This window comes from Dipodomys merriami, unplaced genomic scaffold (genome assembly GCF_024711535.1).
Source record: "Dipodomys merriami isolate MVZ:Mamm:240054 unplaced genomic scaffold, mDipMer1.0.p SCAF_367, whole genome shotgun sequence".
Taxonomy (NCBI): Eukaryota; Metazoa; Chordata; class Mammalia; order Rodentia; family Heteromyidae; genus Dipodomys; species Dipodomys merriami.
Window position 1 is genome coordinate 158,565 of NW_027205237.1, and position 20,116 is coordinate 178,680.

The window sequence follows — 20,116 nt, forward strand, 5'->3', positions numbered from 1 at the left end:
ATTGCTGAACATGTAGAATAATACTTTTGAGAAATCACTTATTACACATATTCTTATTTCTTTTAATCCAAAATTTAGCCAGCGATTTAAGTTAAATTTCGGGGCTGGGAAAGTGGCTCAGTGGTAGAGCGCTTGCCTTGCATGCCAGCGGCTCTGGGTTCCATTCCTCAGCACCACAGAAGCAGAAAAAGCCAGAAGTGGCGCTGTGGCTCAAGTGGTAGAGCGTTAGCCTTGAGCTGAAGAGCTGAGGGGCAGCGCCCAGGCCCAGAGTTCAGGCCCCAAGACCGACAAAAAAAAAAAAAAAAAATGCGTATTTTCTAATTAGCAATAGAAAATCCAAAAGCAGGAAAGAGGGCAGACGCGCAGTGGACCCGAGGAGCAGGGCCGGTCCCGCCTCTCCTCCTCCGCCTCCCGCGCTAATTCCAGCCCTGAGTGCTCCCTCCAGTGAGTCACCTGAGATTCCTGCAGGTTCAGGGAAGGCTGCTCCAGCCTACAAATCTCACCTACTCCCACACTGAGTCACACACACAGCACCGAGAGTGTGAGTGGTTCCTGGGAAGTGCTCCAGAGGGTAGGCAGGGGCGGAGGGGCAGCGGGGCACGCAGCACCTCTCTTCCCCGGCAGCAGAAAGTCATGCTCACTTTTTATGCTTCACCAGAAAACCCACTTCCCAGCCAACCTTAGTTTTAGTCTCACTCAAATTAGACATGAGAAGCCTGCTTCAGCTGGACGACACTCCCGTCAGGGGGACGGACAGACAGCCATGGAAATGAAAGGTAAACAAAATAACTTTCCATTTTCTTAAGGTCGCGTTTAGTAGCACACTGAGTTGATTAAGAGTGATGAGGCTTCCGAAGCCGGTGTTTGAAGGGAATGTGGCAAGCAGCCTGCGGCAGCGCAGACCCTGCACCCTCCAAGGCGGTCGCGGGCTCGCAGAGCTGCCCAGAGGCACCGGCGGTCATGGCCAGCCGCATTTGCTGTATTAGACGAGTACAATTCACCGTCTTGTGATTGTTTCCCAAAACTCAGCACTTAAACGTGCTTCAGAATCTTCCATCCAGATCTTTTAAAAAGGCTCTTTTCTGTCCTAGTCATCTCATTTTGGTAACAAGCATCTGTCTCTCCTGGTACCTGAGGAACAGGGCAATCCTCATGGTTCAAGAAATCATGTTGAGACGTGTCAGCAGACAGTGCCACTCTCAACTGACAAACAGGCCAGGCCAGCGGGCTCTGCCTCCCTGCAGGGAGGGAGAGGGGAAGCAGGCATGCAGGCAAACGAGCCTCTGCCCCAGTGCTTCTGGGATTTATAAGGTTAGGGTTTATCTCCCAGAGAAGGCCACAGCTGCTCTCAACTGGAATCAGCGTTCACGTGAAGTACCATCACTTATTAAGAGCCGTTTTCTTCCCTAACACAGTTTGATACTCCAGTTTCCTAGCAATAGGAACAGCCATAGACCTGGCTCCACCTAACTGAGTATTGGAAGGAGACTCAGACACCCACTGGCACCTCATTTCATTATTATTTCATCCATCTCCAGGTTAACTCTTAAGATCTCATCCTCAGACTGTTATTACTCACATGAGCATTTGTGAAGGAATTCATGTATTTTGGAAAATGGGATCGAGGAATAATTTAATTTCTGAATTCCAAAGTTAAGGGTGTTGCTGAGAAAAGCAATGGATTTTGTCATATAATCATATAATTGATACCCTGAGAGGGTTTCCTGCTGTCAGGTATAAGGGAGGGAAAGGAGACAAACCAATATTCTTTTGTGCCTTTCCCTTCAGAGTCTGTTTTTCTTCCTTTCTCTTGGTATCTTAGTGTTTCATTCTCTTTAAGAATAAGACAATTATTTCATTATAGCACATAGATTTCAGATAGAGAGGACCAGAATGGCTATCTCTTCTTTGTATGCTCCTAAGCTGAGTAAAATGAAGGAAACACATGAAAACCCAAGAGGCCCAAGAAAGGCAGGGTCCTGAATCAAAACGGGATATGCCAAAATGCTGAGAGTCAGTACATCAGACAGGAGCAGACAGCGCACGGCCAACGGCCCATGGCCAAAGAAGCTTGCAATGAAGTGTTCACAGAAAAAACACTTCAGCCGTGTACACACGGTAGTGTCCGCTGAGTGGCTCTCAGAAGGACAGAAGAAAGCCAAGCCATCGCTGGGAACTGCCGCCTCAGACTTAGCGTCATCTGAGGTAGATGGCCTGCTCCTTCTCCTGCCTGTCAGGCTGAGCCATTACAAATAACATTGAGAATGGATCATTTTGGGTAAGTTGACTAAGAGATAAGATGGAAACGTGGCAGGACTGCTTACTGGATTGTTTGTTGTTTGTTTATTTTTGGTGCCCGTGCTAGTCTTTGACCTCAGGGCCTGGGCCCTGCCCCTGAGGTTCTGTTGGCTCAAGGCTAGGCTTCACCACTTGAGCTGGAACTCAACTTCTGGCTTTTTTGGCAGTCCAGTGGTGATAAGAGGTCCTGCCCGGCTGGCTTTGAAGCAGGCTCTCAGAGCTCAGCCTCCTGAGTAGGAAGGATTACAGGTGTGAGTACCAGCACATCCGGATATATGTATTCAGAGCCCGTTCCATGCTAGACAGCCACTACTCACAACTTACAGGAGTACAGTGCATTTGGCGAACCAAGGGGAAAGCTTTAGCAAGACAATGTTATGTACCTATGTACCAGGGCAAGATTGTCTCAGCACTACTCACCCAGGGAACAGCGTTCCTTCAAGCGTGCTACTAAGTTTTCATCATTCAGGTCTTTAAGTGTTTAATATAACTGAAAAAGTAATTGTAGGTGTATCTTTAACCTTCAGTTTTGTTGATGACATTTGAGTATGCAGAGGTCTGGACAGTGAGCCTTCCCTCAAAGTGTGCCACTATATGTGAATACGAGAACACTGAATGGTACCTGAAGGGAGTCTCAGTCTCTTTAGTAGCACACAGCTCTATCCATGTGCCATCATGCTATTTGATCACACTGAATCAGTGATAAAACTATACTATCTGTTAATGATCAATATTCCTTTTTTCTAAAACTGGTCTTAATTTCATTCAGGCTACAAACATTACACACACACACACACACACACACACACACACACACACACACACACACACACACACACACACACACACACACACACACACACACACACACACACACACACACACACACACACACATTTTCATATAATAAAAACTGTAGTCACTAGACCTCAAATTTTATTTCTCTCTCTCTTTTACTCCTGAGTGCAAGAAACTCTAAGTATCTGATAGTATCCAGTCTGAGCAAAGTCACGCCGGGACACAGCACAGCCATGTTTAGTTTACAGTGCATACATAACTACAGACCAGAGACAGACAGCCAGTGTACCAAACCGGGCTGAGCACGTGACGCTGCAGGCCGCAGAGGTGAGACACACTGACCGCCGCCTTGGTGACTTCTGTTCCTCTCCCAACCTGGAGGAGACTCAGCAGCACAACTATTTTAACTAGCGGGTACTCTGTACCTCCATCGTGAAGTTTTCCCCACCCCAGCTCCAATGGGAAGACTTTTTCCTGATGCTGTCTCATCTTCCACCAGTAACTTCACTTCACGCCAACAAGCAGTGCCTACCATGTACTCACACAGGGCTATTTTACTTAAGTAGACATTGCCAGGTTCAAACATATCTATGACTTTATAAAGATAGATACAATACATAAAAACACCAACATGCTTCACAGGAGGGACGCACAAATTAACTCTAAGTCAGGAGAGTGGGGGATTAAAGTCTGCTACACTCATCTCTTCCTATTTATTTGCTCGTGATGGGTCTGAAGGCAGACCTCAATTAGCAGGAAAACAGCTCCTACTAACTTAATGCTGTAAATTCCTCTGGAAGGACACAGATGGCTAAGGCTGCTGTGAGCACACTCGAGGGCGAGAGCAAAGAGACCGCTGCATGTGCGCTGGGCAGCTCAAAGGTGGTGCAGGCCAAGCCGGCCACAGGCCCGTGCACAGCCACACCGTGCTCCCCCTGCACAGCTGCACCTTGCTGCTGTGTCTGCATAGCTTACTCTAGGAAAGCCTCCCTGCACCCCAGCAGACTCAATCCAATGTCACCAAATATACCAGCTTCAATTCTGATACCACTTCAGCCTGTGATATACCAACACTGAGAGGAAATGTTGGCATTTTGAAGGAATATGCATCTCAAATCAATTACAATGCCATTATGTCCCAGAATCCCGAGATTATCCAAACTCTCCTTTAAAGCTACATCAATTTCAAGTAAAAAGGAAAGTAACAAGTTAGAGAAAGTTTCAACCCAGTAACAAGGCTCCAGGTCCCACAAGCACTGGCAGATGCTAGAGAAGGGAGACAGGGGCGGTTCCACATGAAGCTGGATGTTGCCCGTTGTATCCACAGACTTCAACAAACCTAAGCCAGCATTAAAGTTCAAGCCAAGTGTCTAACCATCCAGTTCTCTGGGTAAATCCCAGGGTCCCCGCCCAGTGCCTGCCCAGGAGCAGAGCCAAGAGCGGCTGCTCCCCGGGGCGGGGAAGGGGAGCAGGGGGGCTCCTCGGGTCAGGACTCAGGCTGCCGCGGTCTGGGTGGCCATGGGGCGCTGGCGCCTGGCTCGACATTATTTGGAGTAGGTGCTGGCACTTGAGTCTATAACTCCTCACTGCACTCGAGCTGTGCAGATACATCAGAAAGCTCAGTTTAGTTAGGCTTCCGCATTGTCTTCCATTATGCCTTATTAAAAAAACAGGTCAGCTGCAATCTCTACCCTCTGTCAAATCATCCTGGATTGTACTCCTTTGTTTAGAAGTCAGAAACTAGAGGAGAGTAGCCAAGATGAGCTGTGTGGAACTCCTCTCTAAGAGCCACGTTTGGTTTCACCCGATGAGACCCTAACATGACATCACGTGTGCGGGCAGCCGTCCGTCAGTCACTAGAAGCAGACCAGCGGAAGGACACAGGTGGTCGGGGGAGTGTGAAGACGCAATACTACCGCAGGGCAAATGGCACTGAAGCAGGGACTGAGGAGCACTTGCCTGGTGCAGGGAAACAGGGACAGCTCTAAGCAGTGTGCAGGAGCAGGCGCCGGTGGCTCCCGCCTGCCATCCTAGCCACCCAGGAGGCTGAGACCACAGGACTGCAGTTCAAAGCCAGCCTGGGCAGAAAAGTCCCTATGAGACTTTTATCTTCACTGAACCATTCATAAACCAAAAGTGGAGCTGTGGCTCAAGTGACAGAGCACTAGCCTTGAGCAAAAGAAGCTTAGGGACAGCGCACAGGCCTTGAGTTCACGCCCCAGGACTGGCCAAAAAAAAAAAAAAAAAAAGTGATGGACATTGGATTTGGAGGCTTGTCTCAGGTGATAGGGTACCTGCCAATGAGCGATAAGCGTCAAGTGCCAAGTTCAAGTTCCAGTGTCAGATGAAAAAGAAAAAATAAATAAAAGTGATGGAGGTTGATGATACACTTGAGCATACTATGATTATGATTCATAAACCTGCACTACGTATGTGTAAGGATGGGTCTTTGTCTCTAGGAGAGAAGATCAGAAATACTGAGGATAATTAATGCTGACAAACAAGTATCTACTCATGTCACAGACCTCATCAAGAATGAGTAAGGTGCAGGCTACCTACACTATAGATATTAATGAACACTATCGGTTATTTAAAAATATTTAATCTTTGTAAGTAACAATTTCTTGAGAAGCAGAATACAAGATCATAAAACTACTGGTGTGGATGGGAATTGGGAGAGGTGAGCAATGGAAGGGGCCATGGATCAATGCACTGCATTCATAAAATGATGTGTTGACACAACCACCTAAAATAATAAAGATTAGTAATAAGAATAATGAAACCATCAATGAAGACAAAGGAGATAGCTGCATGAAAAATATTCTTTGACTCATTCCATTAACTTAACACTAAGCTTTGGTTAAGACTAGAACAATTAGCTCTGCTAACCTGAGCACCATAATAAATGGCTAAGCTTAGTGAAATCTATCCTCAGTAAACCATAATGATGACCTTATCAGAACTGTGAAAAAATAATAAAAAAAACTCTTAAGTTTAGTGTTCAAGGCACAGGATGACCTTCTAAGACAAGGACTACTATCTAATCAGCTTATGAAAAGCCTTCTTCTCCCCTAATTCAGCTGCTAATAGTCAAGGATTATTCAACACAGAACATTATTAGTCTCAAGTCCCATTTTCTCTGACCACTTCAATGACTCTGAATTTACTTATTCTAAACTACACCGGGCCTAAACACAAAAATGAAATGTATGTTTCAACCCAAAGGCTGTAAAACTGAACCAAGTGAGTAATCAGTTTATTATTAAGCAGAAAAAGGTTGCCAAGAATTGTGCCTGTATATGGCATTTGCAATATAATATAAAGCTAACTTGGCATTATGGTATCTCACCAGATTCAAACATTACCTTTGGGAAGCAGTCAAGTATTTATTTTTCTCTCCATTTCACAGCTGAGAGGCAAAAACAGGAAAGCTGTTCTTGGGACCTTGGCCCAGGACTTTTCCTACCAACAAGACTCTTCAACGCAGTACAGCAGAGGCCAGATCAGCTCACAGACAGGACAGCTCATAGCCAGGTGGAGGCTGTGATCCAGTTTATACCCATATATGTATATCTATACACACCGGGCAGGAAACTAAAGGTTGCCTGTAACAAATGTGAAGGCTACACAGAAACCAAAATATACCTGATTATAAATGATGCACGTTCAGCACAGCGACGTGATTGCAAACCTGACTGAGGGGCGATGGCTCTGTACTCCACCTCCTTGGGAAAGACTCGAGCAGGCATTAATGAGATACTCTATGAATGCAGTGACCTGATGCTACTACAAACCATTTCCCCAGGTCTTCGGCAGAGCTACTGTCTCAGCTTACTGGCACACCCCACACACTCCATTTTAAAGCTGGAGTGATTCTTAGGTGATAGGTAGATATAAAATATAAGGGAGGTTGCTTCTTTCAGAAACTGCACCTGAAGGCTTCTGTAAATAGTCCTTTTTTTTTTTTTTGGTCAGTCATGGGGCTTGAACTCTGGGCCCAGGCACTGTCCCTCAGCTCTTCAGCTCAAGTCTAGCATTCTACCACCTGAGCCACAGCGCCACTTCCAGTTTTCTGGTGGTTTATTGGAGATAAGAGTCTCACGGATTTTCCTGCCCGGGCTGGCTTTGAACCACGATCCTCAGATCTCAGCCTCCTGAGTAGCTGGGATGGCAGGCATGAGCCACTAGCACCTGGCAATAGTCCATTTTTATCACTGAAACTTAAGCACCACATCAGTATATGTACATTCCTGGTGGGCTTAAATGTCACGTTGAGTAGGAACGCGACAACCTCTTAGATTTGAAATCCTTACCATTTTGTAAGGGTTTTTGTCCTTGTTCAAAAAAGAACAATATAGAACGGTTTGACACTACTGCTCCATCACTTGAGACCACTCCCACCAAACACCAAGTCCAAAGCATGAAGGTGAGGAGCACTTGACTGCATTTGTCTTTCAGACCTTGGCCTGACGGGCAGCAATGAGGCCCAGCCCATGAGGCCCAGAGCATTTGGGCACCAGCCCTGCCCAGCAGGATCTACCTGTTCCTCCTGATTAGAAAGAAAGGTGTGTCCCGAGTTGTTCAGAGGACTCTCCGCCCCCGCCGAGGCCTGGACCTCCAGGCTGCATGTGGAGGCCAGCAGTTCTTAGTCCTGGGCGTCCAGGCCTCCCTGGCCTCCCCAGCCTCCCCATGGCTCATCTGACATACGCCCTGCTCTATTCCTCCTAAACTTTTCCCAACCATAAAGCTAGGGCTATGTGGAGGCTTTTTTACTTGCAAGTCCCTGAAGAGGTCAGGCACAGAGCCAAAGTCAAGTGTGACAACTAATAAGGTCTTGGGCAGAAGCTAAATAAGAGCTCTTACAACTACCTTTTCTGGGGTGCTAAGTGGAAACAAGGAGGACAATTCAAAAAGCGCACTCAGCCAGGGCCACTAACGCCAGAAAGACGAGGGCTGGAGGAGGCGGCGGCCCAGAGGAAAGCATCTATAATCACAAGAGCACCTGAGGAATCACACAGATTAAAGGGTCAGGTGTTGGGAGACAGCAGGGAGGGGTCAGCAGGGAGCATCCACACGTGAACCAAGAGCTCACTCCCCAGCAGAAGGAGTAGCTCATCATGCCACAGGTGGGCAATCTTCTCAGCACAGGGCAAAACTCTGGGTTAATTTTTCATTTTCTTAGTAGTGTAGCTGATGTGATAACTTTTTAGTAGAATTTATTCACAACCAATGCCTAACAGAATATAAATTTCTAAATTTCTTTTCTTTTTTGTTGGTTGTGGGACTTGAACTCAGGGCCTGGGGCGCTGTCCCTGAGCTCTTTTGCTAGTTCAAAGCTAGTGCTCTGCCACTTTGAGCCACAGCCCACTTGTGGTTTTCTGGTGGTTAACTGGAGATGAGTGGTCACGGACTTGTCTACCCGGGCTGGCTTTGAACTGCAATCCTCAGATCTCAGTCTCCTGAGTAGCTAGGATTATAGGTGTGAGCCACCAGCACCTGGCTTAGAATAAAATTTTCTATTGTTACACTCTTCTTACATGTAATTTCCTGATGTGTGATCTTCTCATCCTCTGGAGGTGGGGAGAATAAAATATTTAGGTCACAGAACTGCTGTGATGACTGCATGAGAAATTATGCATTGGGTTTGGAGTCTAAGGGAAAGAAGAAATTGAGCACATGTGAATCCTTTCCCACAACCTTTATTTTAAAACAGATGACACCACCACTACCACAGAGAGACATTGCTAAGTAACCAATGCATGGTATCTGCCTGGAGATACCATCTAACCCCCAGACTGGATGTGAAACTGGGCCTGGAGCGGTTTCTCAGCAGGGAGCTGTGGGTGGGTGGCAGGACAGGAGCCCTGACCGTGAAGGGCGGAAGCTGGGGACAAGGGCAGAAGGCAGACGGGGTCTGGTGTAAGTGAAGAAGATCCAGCTTCATGAACAAGCATCGGCCAGATGACTTTGCCCTGAGCAACCCTGCAGGCTGCTCCCGATACTCATTTTAACACAAGCAGCAAGCTGCGAAGCAACAAGCATCTGGGACTGGATCCAGAGGGCCACACGGCCAAACCCTTCCTATTTGTCTCCCAAAGCTTTAATCCCAACTGGGACAATGGGATTTTAAAATGCCACGCATTAAGTGACACCCTTCACAAAACGCTCCCTCCACTCCGTCCCCCACCGCCCTGCACTCCTGCCTCCCCCTGCTCCTCTGACGAGGCCTGGCCTTTGCGAGTGTCCTCACCTCCCACCTCCCTGTGCCACCAGGCCGCTGCCTCTGCCTGAGCCACGCACACAGCCTGCCCAAAGAGCCCAACCACATCCAGAGGCACACTGCTCGCCCATGTCCCATGGCTCCCACGCCAGGAACACGCCAACTACATTTCCTCCTTCCTACAACTTTCTTCTAGGCCTTCAAGATATTCTTCTGATGATTCTCCTAGCTCTCTGGCCACTTCTTCAGGTATAGTCCTCTCCCTGGGACTGGGGCTTGAACTCAGGACCTGGGCATTGTCCTTTAGCTTTTCTGCTCAAGTCTGGTGCTCTACCACTTGAGCCATACCTCCACTTCCAACTTTTTGGGTGGCTAATTGGTCCAGGCTGACTTCAAACCATGATTCTCAGATCTCAGCCTCCTAAAACTGTGACTGCTGGCATGAGAAACTGGAACCAGCTTTACTGTCTTTTTTTTTTCTTTTCTTTTCTTTTTTTTGGTTGGTCATGAGGCTTGAACTCCAGACCTGGGCGTTGTCCCTCAGCTCAAGGCGAGTGCTCTACCACTTGAGCCACAGCACCACTTCTGGTTTTCTGGTGGTTCATTGGAGATCAGAGTCTCATGGACTTTCCTGCTCGGTCTGGCTTTGAACCACGATCCTCAGATCTCAGCCTCTTTAGTAGCTAGGACTACAGGCGTGAGCCACCTGCCCCCAGCTTCTTTTTTAAAAAAATTGTTGTCTCTAAGTAGATATACAAAGGAACTGCCGTTTAACCAAGTAGTCTATGAATACAATGTATCTTGATCAATGTGTACTTAAACAGAGGGCAGGGTATGTTTTTACATACTTTTGTCTTAGTTTTAAAACTGGGTGCTGGTGGCTCACACCTGTCATCCTAGCTACTCAGACTTGAGATCTGAGGATCGAGGTTCAAAGCCAACCCCTACAGGAAAGTCCATGAGACTCTGATCTCCAATAAACCACAGAAAACCAGAAGTGGCGCTGTGGCCCAAGTGGTAGAGCGCTAGCCTTGAGCTGAAGAGCTGAGGGACAGCGCCCAGGCCCAGAGGTCAAGCCCCACAACCACCACCACCACCAACAAAAAAGAACCTGTCACAACAGTGAGATGTTAGCCTGTTTGGGGATTCTTCGATTCTTTATATTCTTTCTTCCTTTTTTTGAGATATAACCAAACTTTCATTCATTTTTAGAGATTAGTGCCACCAACGCCATAATCCAGTTTCCATCCCTGTTAGCCTCTCTCTGTCCCAAGCCAAGCAAACGTTAATGTGATTTCTCTCTCTCTCTCTCTCTCTCTCTGGATTTACCTTTTCTGGACATTTGGCTTAAATGTTATAGGATCTTTTGTGACCACCTCTTTCTCTTGCAAAACGTTTCTGAGGTACATCCCTGTGGTAGCTGTACCCCTTTATATCTTGTTGCTGAGTAGTGTAATGGTGATACCATGTTTTACTACCCAATTAACCAGTCAGTACTCAGTCCTCTTGAAACCATCATGAATAATGCTACTAGGAACATCTGCGTGCAGACCCTCAGGTGGGCAAATGCCTTCCTCTCTCGTGGGGGTGCACACAGTAGTGTGGGATTGCCGGCCTGCCTGACACATTTAGGTCTCACTGCGTAGGGAGCCGCTGCCGTGCCACCCCAACTTCTCTCCGTGTCCTTCACTCTCAGGGCTTCATTTGTCCACGTTCTCAGCAGCACTCATTTCTACCCTTTTGATTGTCATCCCAGTAGATGTGAAATTGTCTGGGGTTGTGATTTTAATTCCTCTACTGATTACTGAAATTGAGCAATTGTTCACAGAAGCAGTCTGAATGTCAAAGCAGACTGAAAAAAAAGACATAAAAACATTTTTGTGACATAGACGTTCATGTCTAAAGAATGTCTCTATACGTGCGGGGTAATCTTTTTACTGAAAAGATCAACATACTGCATGTTCAGAGCTTTCTTTGTCCATTTTTCTCCCCAGACGCCGCCTCCCCGATGCCCCCGTCCCCCGTCCGCACCCCCTGACATGCCGCTCTGCTCACAGCTCTCCTCAGCTGAAGAATGGGGCTCAACCTGACACTGACAAAATTACCAAGTAAGGACACAGTAAGAGATGCCAAGAAAATCAGACTTTTTCTAGTGACTGCTCCCACTGTGAAAAGATTTGGGGTTTTAAGGGTCTCAAAACCAACAGCCAAGTACCTCAGTGTGTTGAGGGATTTAGTAAAGCTACAGCCAGGCAGGTGGCTCACGCATACAATCCTAGCTCCACAGGAGGCTGAGGCCTGAGGATTGTGGTCCAAAGCCAGCCTAGACAGAAAAGTCCCTGTGACTTTTTATCTCCAGTGAAGGGTGGAGCTGTGGTTCAAGGGTTAAAGAGTGCTAGCCTTTAACAGAAAAGGCTCAAGGACAGACACAGACCCTAAATTCAGGCCCCAGGACTGGCAAAGCAACAACCCAGCCCTCAGCTTCACAACTCTGATTAAGGAGAGAGGAGCTAACAGAGAATGGCACCACGAGGGCTTCGCATCACCTCTCTTAACTTCATGCCATCCACCACCATCATCTTCACAGGGATGAGGACTAAATCGAGTACATACTACTTTCCAGACTTAACAGTCCACACCAAGGCTCAGTAAGGTGCTCAGGAGGCCACAAATAAATCCACTTCCTCTTTAGGTACTCTTAGAAATGATCACACAAGGGCCTATGTTGTAGTGAGACGCCGCTTCATCTGTAGACTTTATTATGTGATCCCCCTGAGGCAGAGAGCAGGGAGCAGGGACATGCGTTGACACTTTGGCAGGTTGTGACGGGTCACCCCAGTGACCAATGGGCAAGGGCAGCAACATCCTGTGCTTCTCCTTGTACGACGAACACTGTGATTATACTAACATGACCATGCACAGCACTTACTACCAGCCACTGTGCTTGAAATAATGGTTGCAAAGAATTTCACCTCATCTACCGGCACAACAGCTATCAAATATTCCATTTAAGGGGCTGCTAAGTGTCGACTCCAGCACAACCATCTAGGACTTCTACAAACATGAAAACCTTTAATGTGGCTAATGCAACAAATAAACTGAAGTTGTAATTGTGCTTAAATTTAGATGTAAAGTTAAAAGTCACAGATGCATAGGGCTGTATTGGATACAAAGGCCAGACACCCTCCTAACCTATACACACATGCACCCAGGATGGTACACACATCCTCCTAACCTATACACGCATGCACCCAGGATGATACACACACCCTCCTATCCTATACACGCATGCACCCAGGACGGTACACACACCCTCCTAACCTATACACACATGCACCCAGGACGGTACACACACCCTCCTAACCTATACACACATGCACCCAGGACGGCCAGACACCCTCCTAACCTATACACACATGCACCCAGGATGGTACACACATCCTCCTAACCTATACACGCATGCACCCAGGATGATACACACACCCTCCTATCCTATACACGCATGCACCCAGGACGGTACACACATCCTCCTAACCTATACACACATGCACCCAGGACGGTACACACACCCTCCTAACCTATACACACATGCACCCAGGACGGCCAGACACCCTCCTAACCTATACACACATGCACCCAGGACGGTACACACATCCTCCTAACCTATACACGCATGCACCCAGGACGGTACACACACCCTCCTAACCTATACAAGCATGCACCCAGGATGATACACACACCCTCCTAACCTATACACGCATGCACCCAGGACGGCCAGACACCCTCCTAACCTATACACACATGCACCCAGGACGGTACACACACCCTCCTAACCTATACACACATGCACCCAGGACGGTACACACACCCTCCTAACCTATACACGCATGCACCCAGGACGGCCAGACACCCTCCTAACCTATACACGCATGCACCCAGGATGATACACACACCCTCCTAACCTATACACACATGCACCCAGGACGGTACACACATCCTCCTAACCTATACACACATGCACCCAGGACGGCCAGACACCCTCCTAACCTATACACGCATGCACCCAGGATGGTACACACATCCTCCTAACCTATACACACATGCACCCAGGACGGTACACACATCCTCCTAACCTATACACGCATGCACCCAGGACGGCCAGACACCCTCCTAACCTATAAACACATGCACCCAGGATGGTACACACATTCTCCTAACCTATACACACATGCACCCAGGATGATACACACACCCTCCTAACCTATACACACATGCACCCAGGATGGTACACACACCCTCCTAACCTATACACGCATGCACCCAGGATGGTACACACACCCTCCTAACCTATACACGCATGCACCCAGGATGATACACACATCCTCCTAACCTATACACGCATGCACCCAGGATGGTACACACATCCTCCTAACCTATACACACATGCACCCAGGACGGCCAGACACCCTCCTAACCTATAAACACATGCACCCAGGATGGTACACACATTCTCCTAACCTATACACACATGCACCCAGGATGATACACACACCCTCCTAACCTATACACACATGCACCCAGGATGGTACACACACCCTCCTAACCTATACACGCATGCACCCAGGATGGTACACACACCCTCCTAACCTATACACGCATGCACCCAGGACGGTACACACATCCTCCTAACCTATACACGCATGCACCCAGGACGGCCAGACACCCTCCTAACCTATACACACATGCACCCAGGATGGTACACACATCCTCCTAACCTATACACACATGCACCCAGGACGGTACACACATCCTCCTAACCTATACACGCATGCACCCAGGATGGTACACACATCCTCCTAACCTATACACGCATGCACCCAGGACGGTACACACATCCTCCTAACCTATACACGCATGCACCCAGGATGATACACACACCCTCCTATCCTATACACACATGCACCCAGGACGGTACACACATCCTCCTAACCTATACACGCATGCACCCAGGACGGTACACACATCCTCCTAACCTATACACGCATGCACCCAGGATGGTACGCACATTCTCCTAGCTAAGCAGTTTTCCCCCACCAGCCAATCGTGTGTGTGCGCACACGCATGCACACACACACACAGACACACACAGACACACACACACAAACTCAAGCAGTCCACAAAATAATTTTACAGAGATTCACCCTTCCTTTTTTAAATTTATTTTTGCCAGTACTGTGGCTTAAACTTAGGGCTCACACTTTTGCTCAGCTTACTTGCTCAGGGCTGGTATTACCTAAGTAAACCCTCCAGTCTAGCTTTTTTACTGGCTGAGTTTCGTGTACTTTTCTACCTGGGGTGGCTTGGAATCGTGATGTTGAGCAGCTAGGATTACAGGTCTGAGCCACTGGTACCTTACAGGAACTACTTATATGTCATTGCAGGTTTTTTGTTTGTTTTTGTATTTTGGGCATGGGGCTTGAACTTGGAGCCTGGGCGCTGTCCCTCAGCTCTTCAGCTCAAGGCAAGCGCTCTACCCCTTGAGCCACAGTGCCACTTCCGGTTTTCTGGTAGTCTATTGGAGATAAGAGATAAGAGTCTCACAGACTCTCCTGCCTGGGCTGGCTTTGAACCGAGGTCCTCAGATCTCAGCCTCCCGAGTAGCTAGGATGACAGGCGTGAGCCACTGGCATCCAGCTATCATTCACTGCAGTTTTTAATTTGCAAGGGGTTGGGAGGGGAAAAAAATCTTTATACTCTTTACTCACAATTACGATCATTCTATAAAAAGGCCTGCAATGCACAACACAGGGGCTACCATCTTAGCAAACAAAGAACATGTGAGAAAACAGCTCTTCTACCCAACAACGTCTTATCACATTTTTAACTGAATACCAAGCTATCATTATTAAAAACGTTCCCTAACAAATCAATTGCATCAAGTCTGGACCCCTGGGCTTGCGCATGCTAAGCAAACCCTTCAACATTAAGTTCTGAGCCATTCCCAGGAAATGTTTTTGTCTCTCTGTACCACATGATTTCACAAAAATAACCCAGCATAGGTCTTCACTACTAATTTGTTTACGCTGTGTTATAAATGTGGGATTTGCAAATGACATGATACTGGCTGAAGCCTAACCCACTGAGCTAAGGAGTCCTGTGTTTCAAAACATTAATCCAGCATGTATGTTACTGAGGCAAACACTATAACAGAATCAGTGACTTGAGCAACAAGGAACAACAGAAAGTCACAAAACAGCTCAGCAAGCACTGCGGAGTGAAGCACTCCTGCTTGCTTTATTTATAAGCACATTCAGACTTCTACTGACATTCTGATTTGACTCCTTAATAATAATCATAATTGCAAAGTTGTCGTTGAATAAGAGCACTTATCCACATAAGTAGGCCTTAGAATGTAATGATACGCTGGACTACTCCCTAGGAACGCTGGAATGAGGAAGGGCGGGTTCCTCCCAGACACCACGGGATGTGTGCGCAGATGCACAGAGCCAACCAAGGGTTGCAGCTCCACGCCACACCACACCCGTGGCTGGGGCCACCCCGTGGTCCACCTGCCTTGCCAGTCTGTTCACAGGGGACTGTTCCAAGGCGGTCACCACTCCAACAAGAGAGTGCTGCTGCTCCCTCCACACCGTGTCCCTCCGCTGGACCCCTTATTGTGCGGCTGACACTCCTTGCTCTCCCAGTACTTCCAGACAGGTCTACCTCTGTAGATGAAAGCTGAGCTAATAGCTTAATTGGGTAAATTAATCCAGGCAGATGTCTAAACCTCACTTCTCAGAGCTTCTACTGGCTTTGATTTGGGTCTTTTGGAACAAGGACAGTGACACTTTATTGAATAAAATAGATCTGAAAGATAGTGTTAAGATCTGAGAGCTGAATTAAGCATCTTAAAGCTTAAGAGTACTGTGAGTTTCATAGCAGGAATAAATTACAGACTGTGCAAGGATATTTAGGCCAGGAAAACCAGTTTTTAAAAGCATAGTAAAGTATAAAAGGAAATGAATTAAAAAGGGGACAAGGCTACACAAGAAGAACCGGCACTTAAAATTCCAGGGAGCAATTTAAAAACTCGTTTTTGGAGTATAATCATCAAAATTCTTTCCTGGTCCACTTCTTCAAAGAAGGAAACTGAACAAAGCATGTAATAATAAGCTGGCTGCCACACTGGGAAATGAGGGAAACACAACACAAAATCATTCTAACACACAGTGAGAAGAAGTATGGTCGGCGCCAGCCAGCGGCTCAGGCTTACAATCCTAGCCACTCAGGAGGCTGAGATCTTAGGATCACTGTTTGAAACCAGCCTGGGTAGGAAAGTCCAAGTAACCACCAAAAAAACTAGAAGTAAGCTGGGCACTGGTGGCTCATACCTATAATCCTAGAGACTCTTATTTCCCATAAACTACTCAGAAAAAGCTGGAAGTGGCGCTGTGGCTCAAGTGGTAGAGTGGTACCCTTGAGAGAAAAAACTCAGGGACAGTGCCCAGGCCTTGAGTTCAAGCCCCAGACCCGCCACACGCACATGTGCATGTGTGCACACACACATGCACGCACACACACATACACACACACACACACACATTTTAACAAAAAAATAAAAATTCAGAAATGATCTTCCTTCTAGTCTTTTATCTAAAAGGTGAATACTCTCCTCTGTCTTCTGAGTGTGCTGCCGTGCTCTGCTGGGGCGTGCTGCTAGACCCAGGGCAGGGTGGGATGGGCAGGAAGGGGGGGGGGGAGGTGGAGAATTATCTGTCTATCGCAGAGGCCACTTTCATGGATGCCTGTGACCGCTCCATCTAGTATGCAATAGTGGTAAGGCCTGAACCACAGGATTCTAATTGCCAAAAACAAAAAAATTCTTTAAAACTCCTAATAAATGTAATAGGCATAATCCAGCCTTGTAAATAAAACGGAGCAGTGCAGAATTACTGTAAGAAGCTGCCTACTTGCCTAAGAAGTTGCTTAGTTTAAATACTAAGAACAAGAAAGTAAAAAAGTCACAATAAAAAAATTTAAATAAAATAAAAAAACTTAAAAATAAAAAAAAATTTTAAATGCCTTTTTCACTAGGCTACCTAGTAACATTTACTAGAGGTATCTAACTATGAAAACAAATTTTGTTGAAAGGGTCTAAAATCATGTGCAATATTTATGGATGGTTATAATCCAAAATCCAAACACCAACCTGTAACTTGAGGTCTATCAAAGTGAAAATGGTCCTAAATGGTTCAGCAAGTTACATCTATGCTTAGAACTTTGCTGTGTCTGAAAACAGCAAATTTTTAGTTTTAAAAATCAAGGTATTTTCTTTATCTCTGCTCCTAAGTGGCCCGTGAAAGAGCCCTAGGTATCACCAGAAAGTCACTGACACTAAACCCAGAGCGCATGCCAGGCACTGACCCGAGTCTCCCACTTCTCCAGGCGCGGAGCTGCAGAGCCACCAAAGCCGCCCCCTGACCAACACGAGCGATGGGCCCCAGGAGAACACCACCCTTCACGGCGAGTTTGACACCATCGTCCTGCCTGTGCTTTACCTCATCCTATTTGTGGCAAGCATCTTGCTGAACGGCCTGGCAGTGTGGATTTTCTTCCACATTCGGAATAAAACCAGCTTCATATTTTACCTCAAAAACATCGTGGTGGCTGACCTCATAATGACACTGACATTCCCATTTCGGATAGTCCACGGTGCAGGATTTGGACCCTGGTACTTCGAGTTTATCCTCTGCAGATACACTTCCGTTTTATTCTATGCAAACATGTATACGTCCATCGTGTTTCTAGGGCTGATCAGCATTGACCGGTACCTGAAGGTGGTGAAGCCATTTGGGGACTCGCGAATGTATAGCATAACCTTTACAAAAGTTTTATCTGTTTGTGTTTGGGTGATCATGGCTGTTCTGTCATTGCCAAACATCATCCTAACAAACCGTCAACCGACTACTGACAACATTCATGAGTGCACCAGACTTAAGAGTCCCCTGGGAGTCACATGGCACATGGCAGTTGTCTACATCAACAGCTGCTTGTTTGTGGCTGTGCTGGTCATTCTGATCGGGTGTTACATAGCCATATCCAGGTACATCCACAAATCCAGCAAGCAGTTCATAAGTCAGTCTAGCCGAAAGCGAAAACATAACCAAAGCATTAGGGTGGTTGTGGCAGTGTTTTTCACCTGCTTTTTACCATATCACTTGTGCAGAATTCCTTTTACTTTCAGTCACTTAGACAGGCTTTTAGATGAATCTGCACATAAAATTCTGTATTATTGCAAAGAAATGACACTTTTCTTGTCTGCATGCAATGTCTGCCTAGATCCAATCATTTACTTTTTCATGTGTAGGTCATTTTCAAAAAGGTTATTCAAAAAATCAAGTATCAGAACCCGAAGCGAAAGCATTCGATCTCTGCAAAGCGTCAGGCGGTCAGAAGTCCGAATATACTATGACTACACTGACGTGTAAGCAGGCCAGGCCGAGAATCAGTGTGTAAAAAGTGTAAATAAATGTCTATTTTCATTATCTGGTCTGGAGTCCATCAAGTATAAATGAAAAAAAAGAGCGCTGAAATGGCATGCCGTTGGGGCACAATTGGAGCCAAGCTAAAGGCTCGGCAAAGCGCAAGGTAACTGAGGTACTGAGGATGTGGGAGGACCTTCTTTCTGGGGAGCATGTTACTGACTACGTTAGTGTCCTGAAGCACACTGCTGCTCTCAAGATACTTCTGCAGAGAACAGAAACTATGGAGAATCTTACTATTCAATAAACTGTTTGCACAACTCAGCAAATACTGATGACTAGATCTTCTGTCATCCCTACCCTTACTACCCTCTGTTCCTGCGTTTATCACTGCTCCATGCACATAAGAAGAAAATGTGTGATGTAATAGTGGGGACGTGAGCCAAGAGGAAGTTTGGCTATCTTTTTAAGAAACATATTGATAGTGTTCAACTATTGGATAAAAGTAAGTTCAACTAATGATTTCATATCAACTACCACAGAGGAAACACATAGTGGCATGTAAGGACTTTTTAGTACTCTGAATTACACTTGCCATCACTAAAACAACCTTATGATATATTTAACCTTCATGTACTAATAGTACAGAAGAAAATACAGAGGCTTGGCTGATGTGTGTGTGTGTGTGTGTATATATATATATATATATATATATATATATATACACACATATATATATATATACCTATGCGTGTGTGTGTATATATATATATGTATGTATATAGTTCATTGAATAGTCTCTTCAGTTTTCATTTTAAATATGTATTAGTAAAATGTTCTTCCCTGTAAAGTATAGCCTGCCTTTCATAGACCTGTCATTAATTTAAATATTTAACTATAAGATGAAGGATAGAGTTGAGTAAGTCAGGCAAAAAACAAGTTCAAGAGTAAACATTGACATCTTAGAAGATTTTCCCTTTCTTCAGTATGTACCTTTGCTTGAAGCAGCCTTCATTTTCAGAGCACTCAATGGAGGGGCACTGATGAAGGGTGTGATCTGTTCTCAACACTGATGTTGAATCTGGATGGTTACAAAGGAGGGCGAAGACATGTTTGCTAAGCAAAGAGGGCATTACAGGTAACAGAGGCAACGTGCACACAACCAATACTACATTTACACTTTTGTGATCTGTCTGCAAAAGTCCAAGAAGGTAAAGTGAGTGAAAATGGGGTGCAAGAACAACTTTGTGCAACCCTGCCTGCCGCTCCGAGGTGCTGGGAACCAAGTGCCTCAAGAGAGAAAGAAAGGGCCCAGGCG

At 46.3% G+C, this 20,116-nt stretch overlaps 2 protein-coding genes across 9 annotated transcripts in view; one reads left to right on the forward strand and one right to left on the reverse strand.

Annotated features, from left to right (window-relative positions):
* Positions 1-20,116, reverse strand: part of LOC138804484 (mediator of RNA polymerase II transcription subunit 12-like protein) — a 215,186-nt gene that overhangs the window by 90,800 nt on the left and 104,270 nt on the right. The gene's annotated exons all lie outside the window — the stretch shown is intronic.
* LOC138804487 (G-protein coupled receptor 87-like) lies at positions 594-19,061 on the forward strand. The gene is made up of 3 exons (XM_069988764.1): positions 594-776; positions 11,311-11,424; positions 17,762-19,061. The coding sequence occupies exons 2-3, from the start codon at positions 11,391-11,393 to the stop codon at positions 18,802-18,804; spliced, it is 1,077 nt and encodes a 358-aa protein (XP_069844865.1). The 5' UTR covers positions 594-776; positions 11,311-11,390; the 3' UTR covers positions 18,805-19,061.

Excerpts from the sequence above, each read along its gene's own strand:
- LOC138804487 (XM_069988764.1), top strand. The coding sequence starts at position 11,391 with ATGGGGCTCAACCTGACACTGACAAAATTACCAA. Across the intron at positions 11,425-17,761 it reads GACACTGACAAAATTACCAA|GCGCGGAGCTGCAGAGCCAC; the intron begins GTAAGGACACAG and ends CCACTTCTCCAG.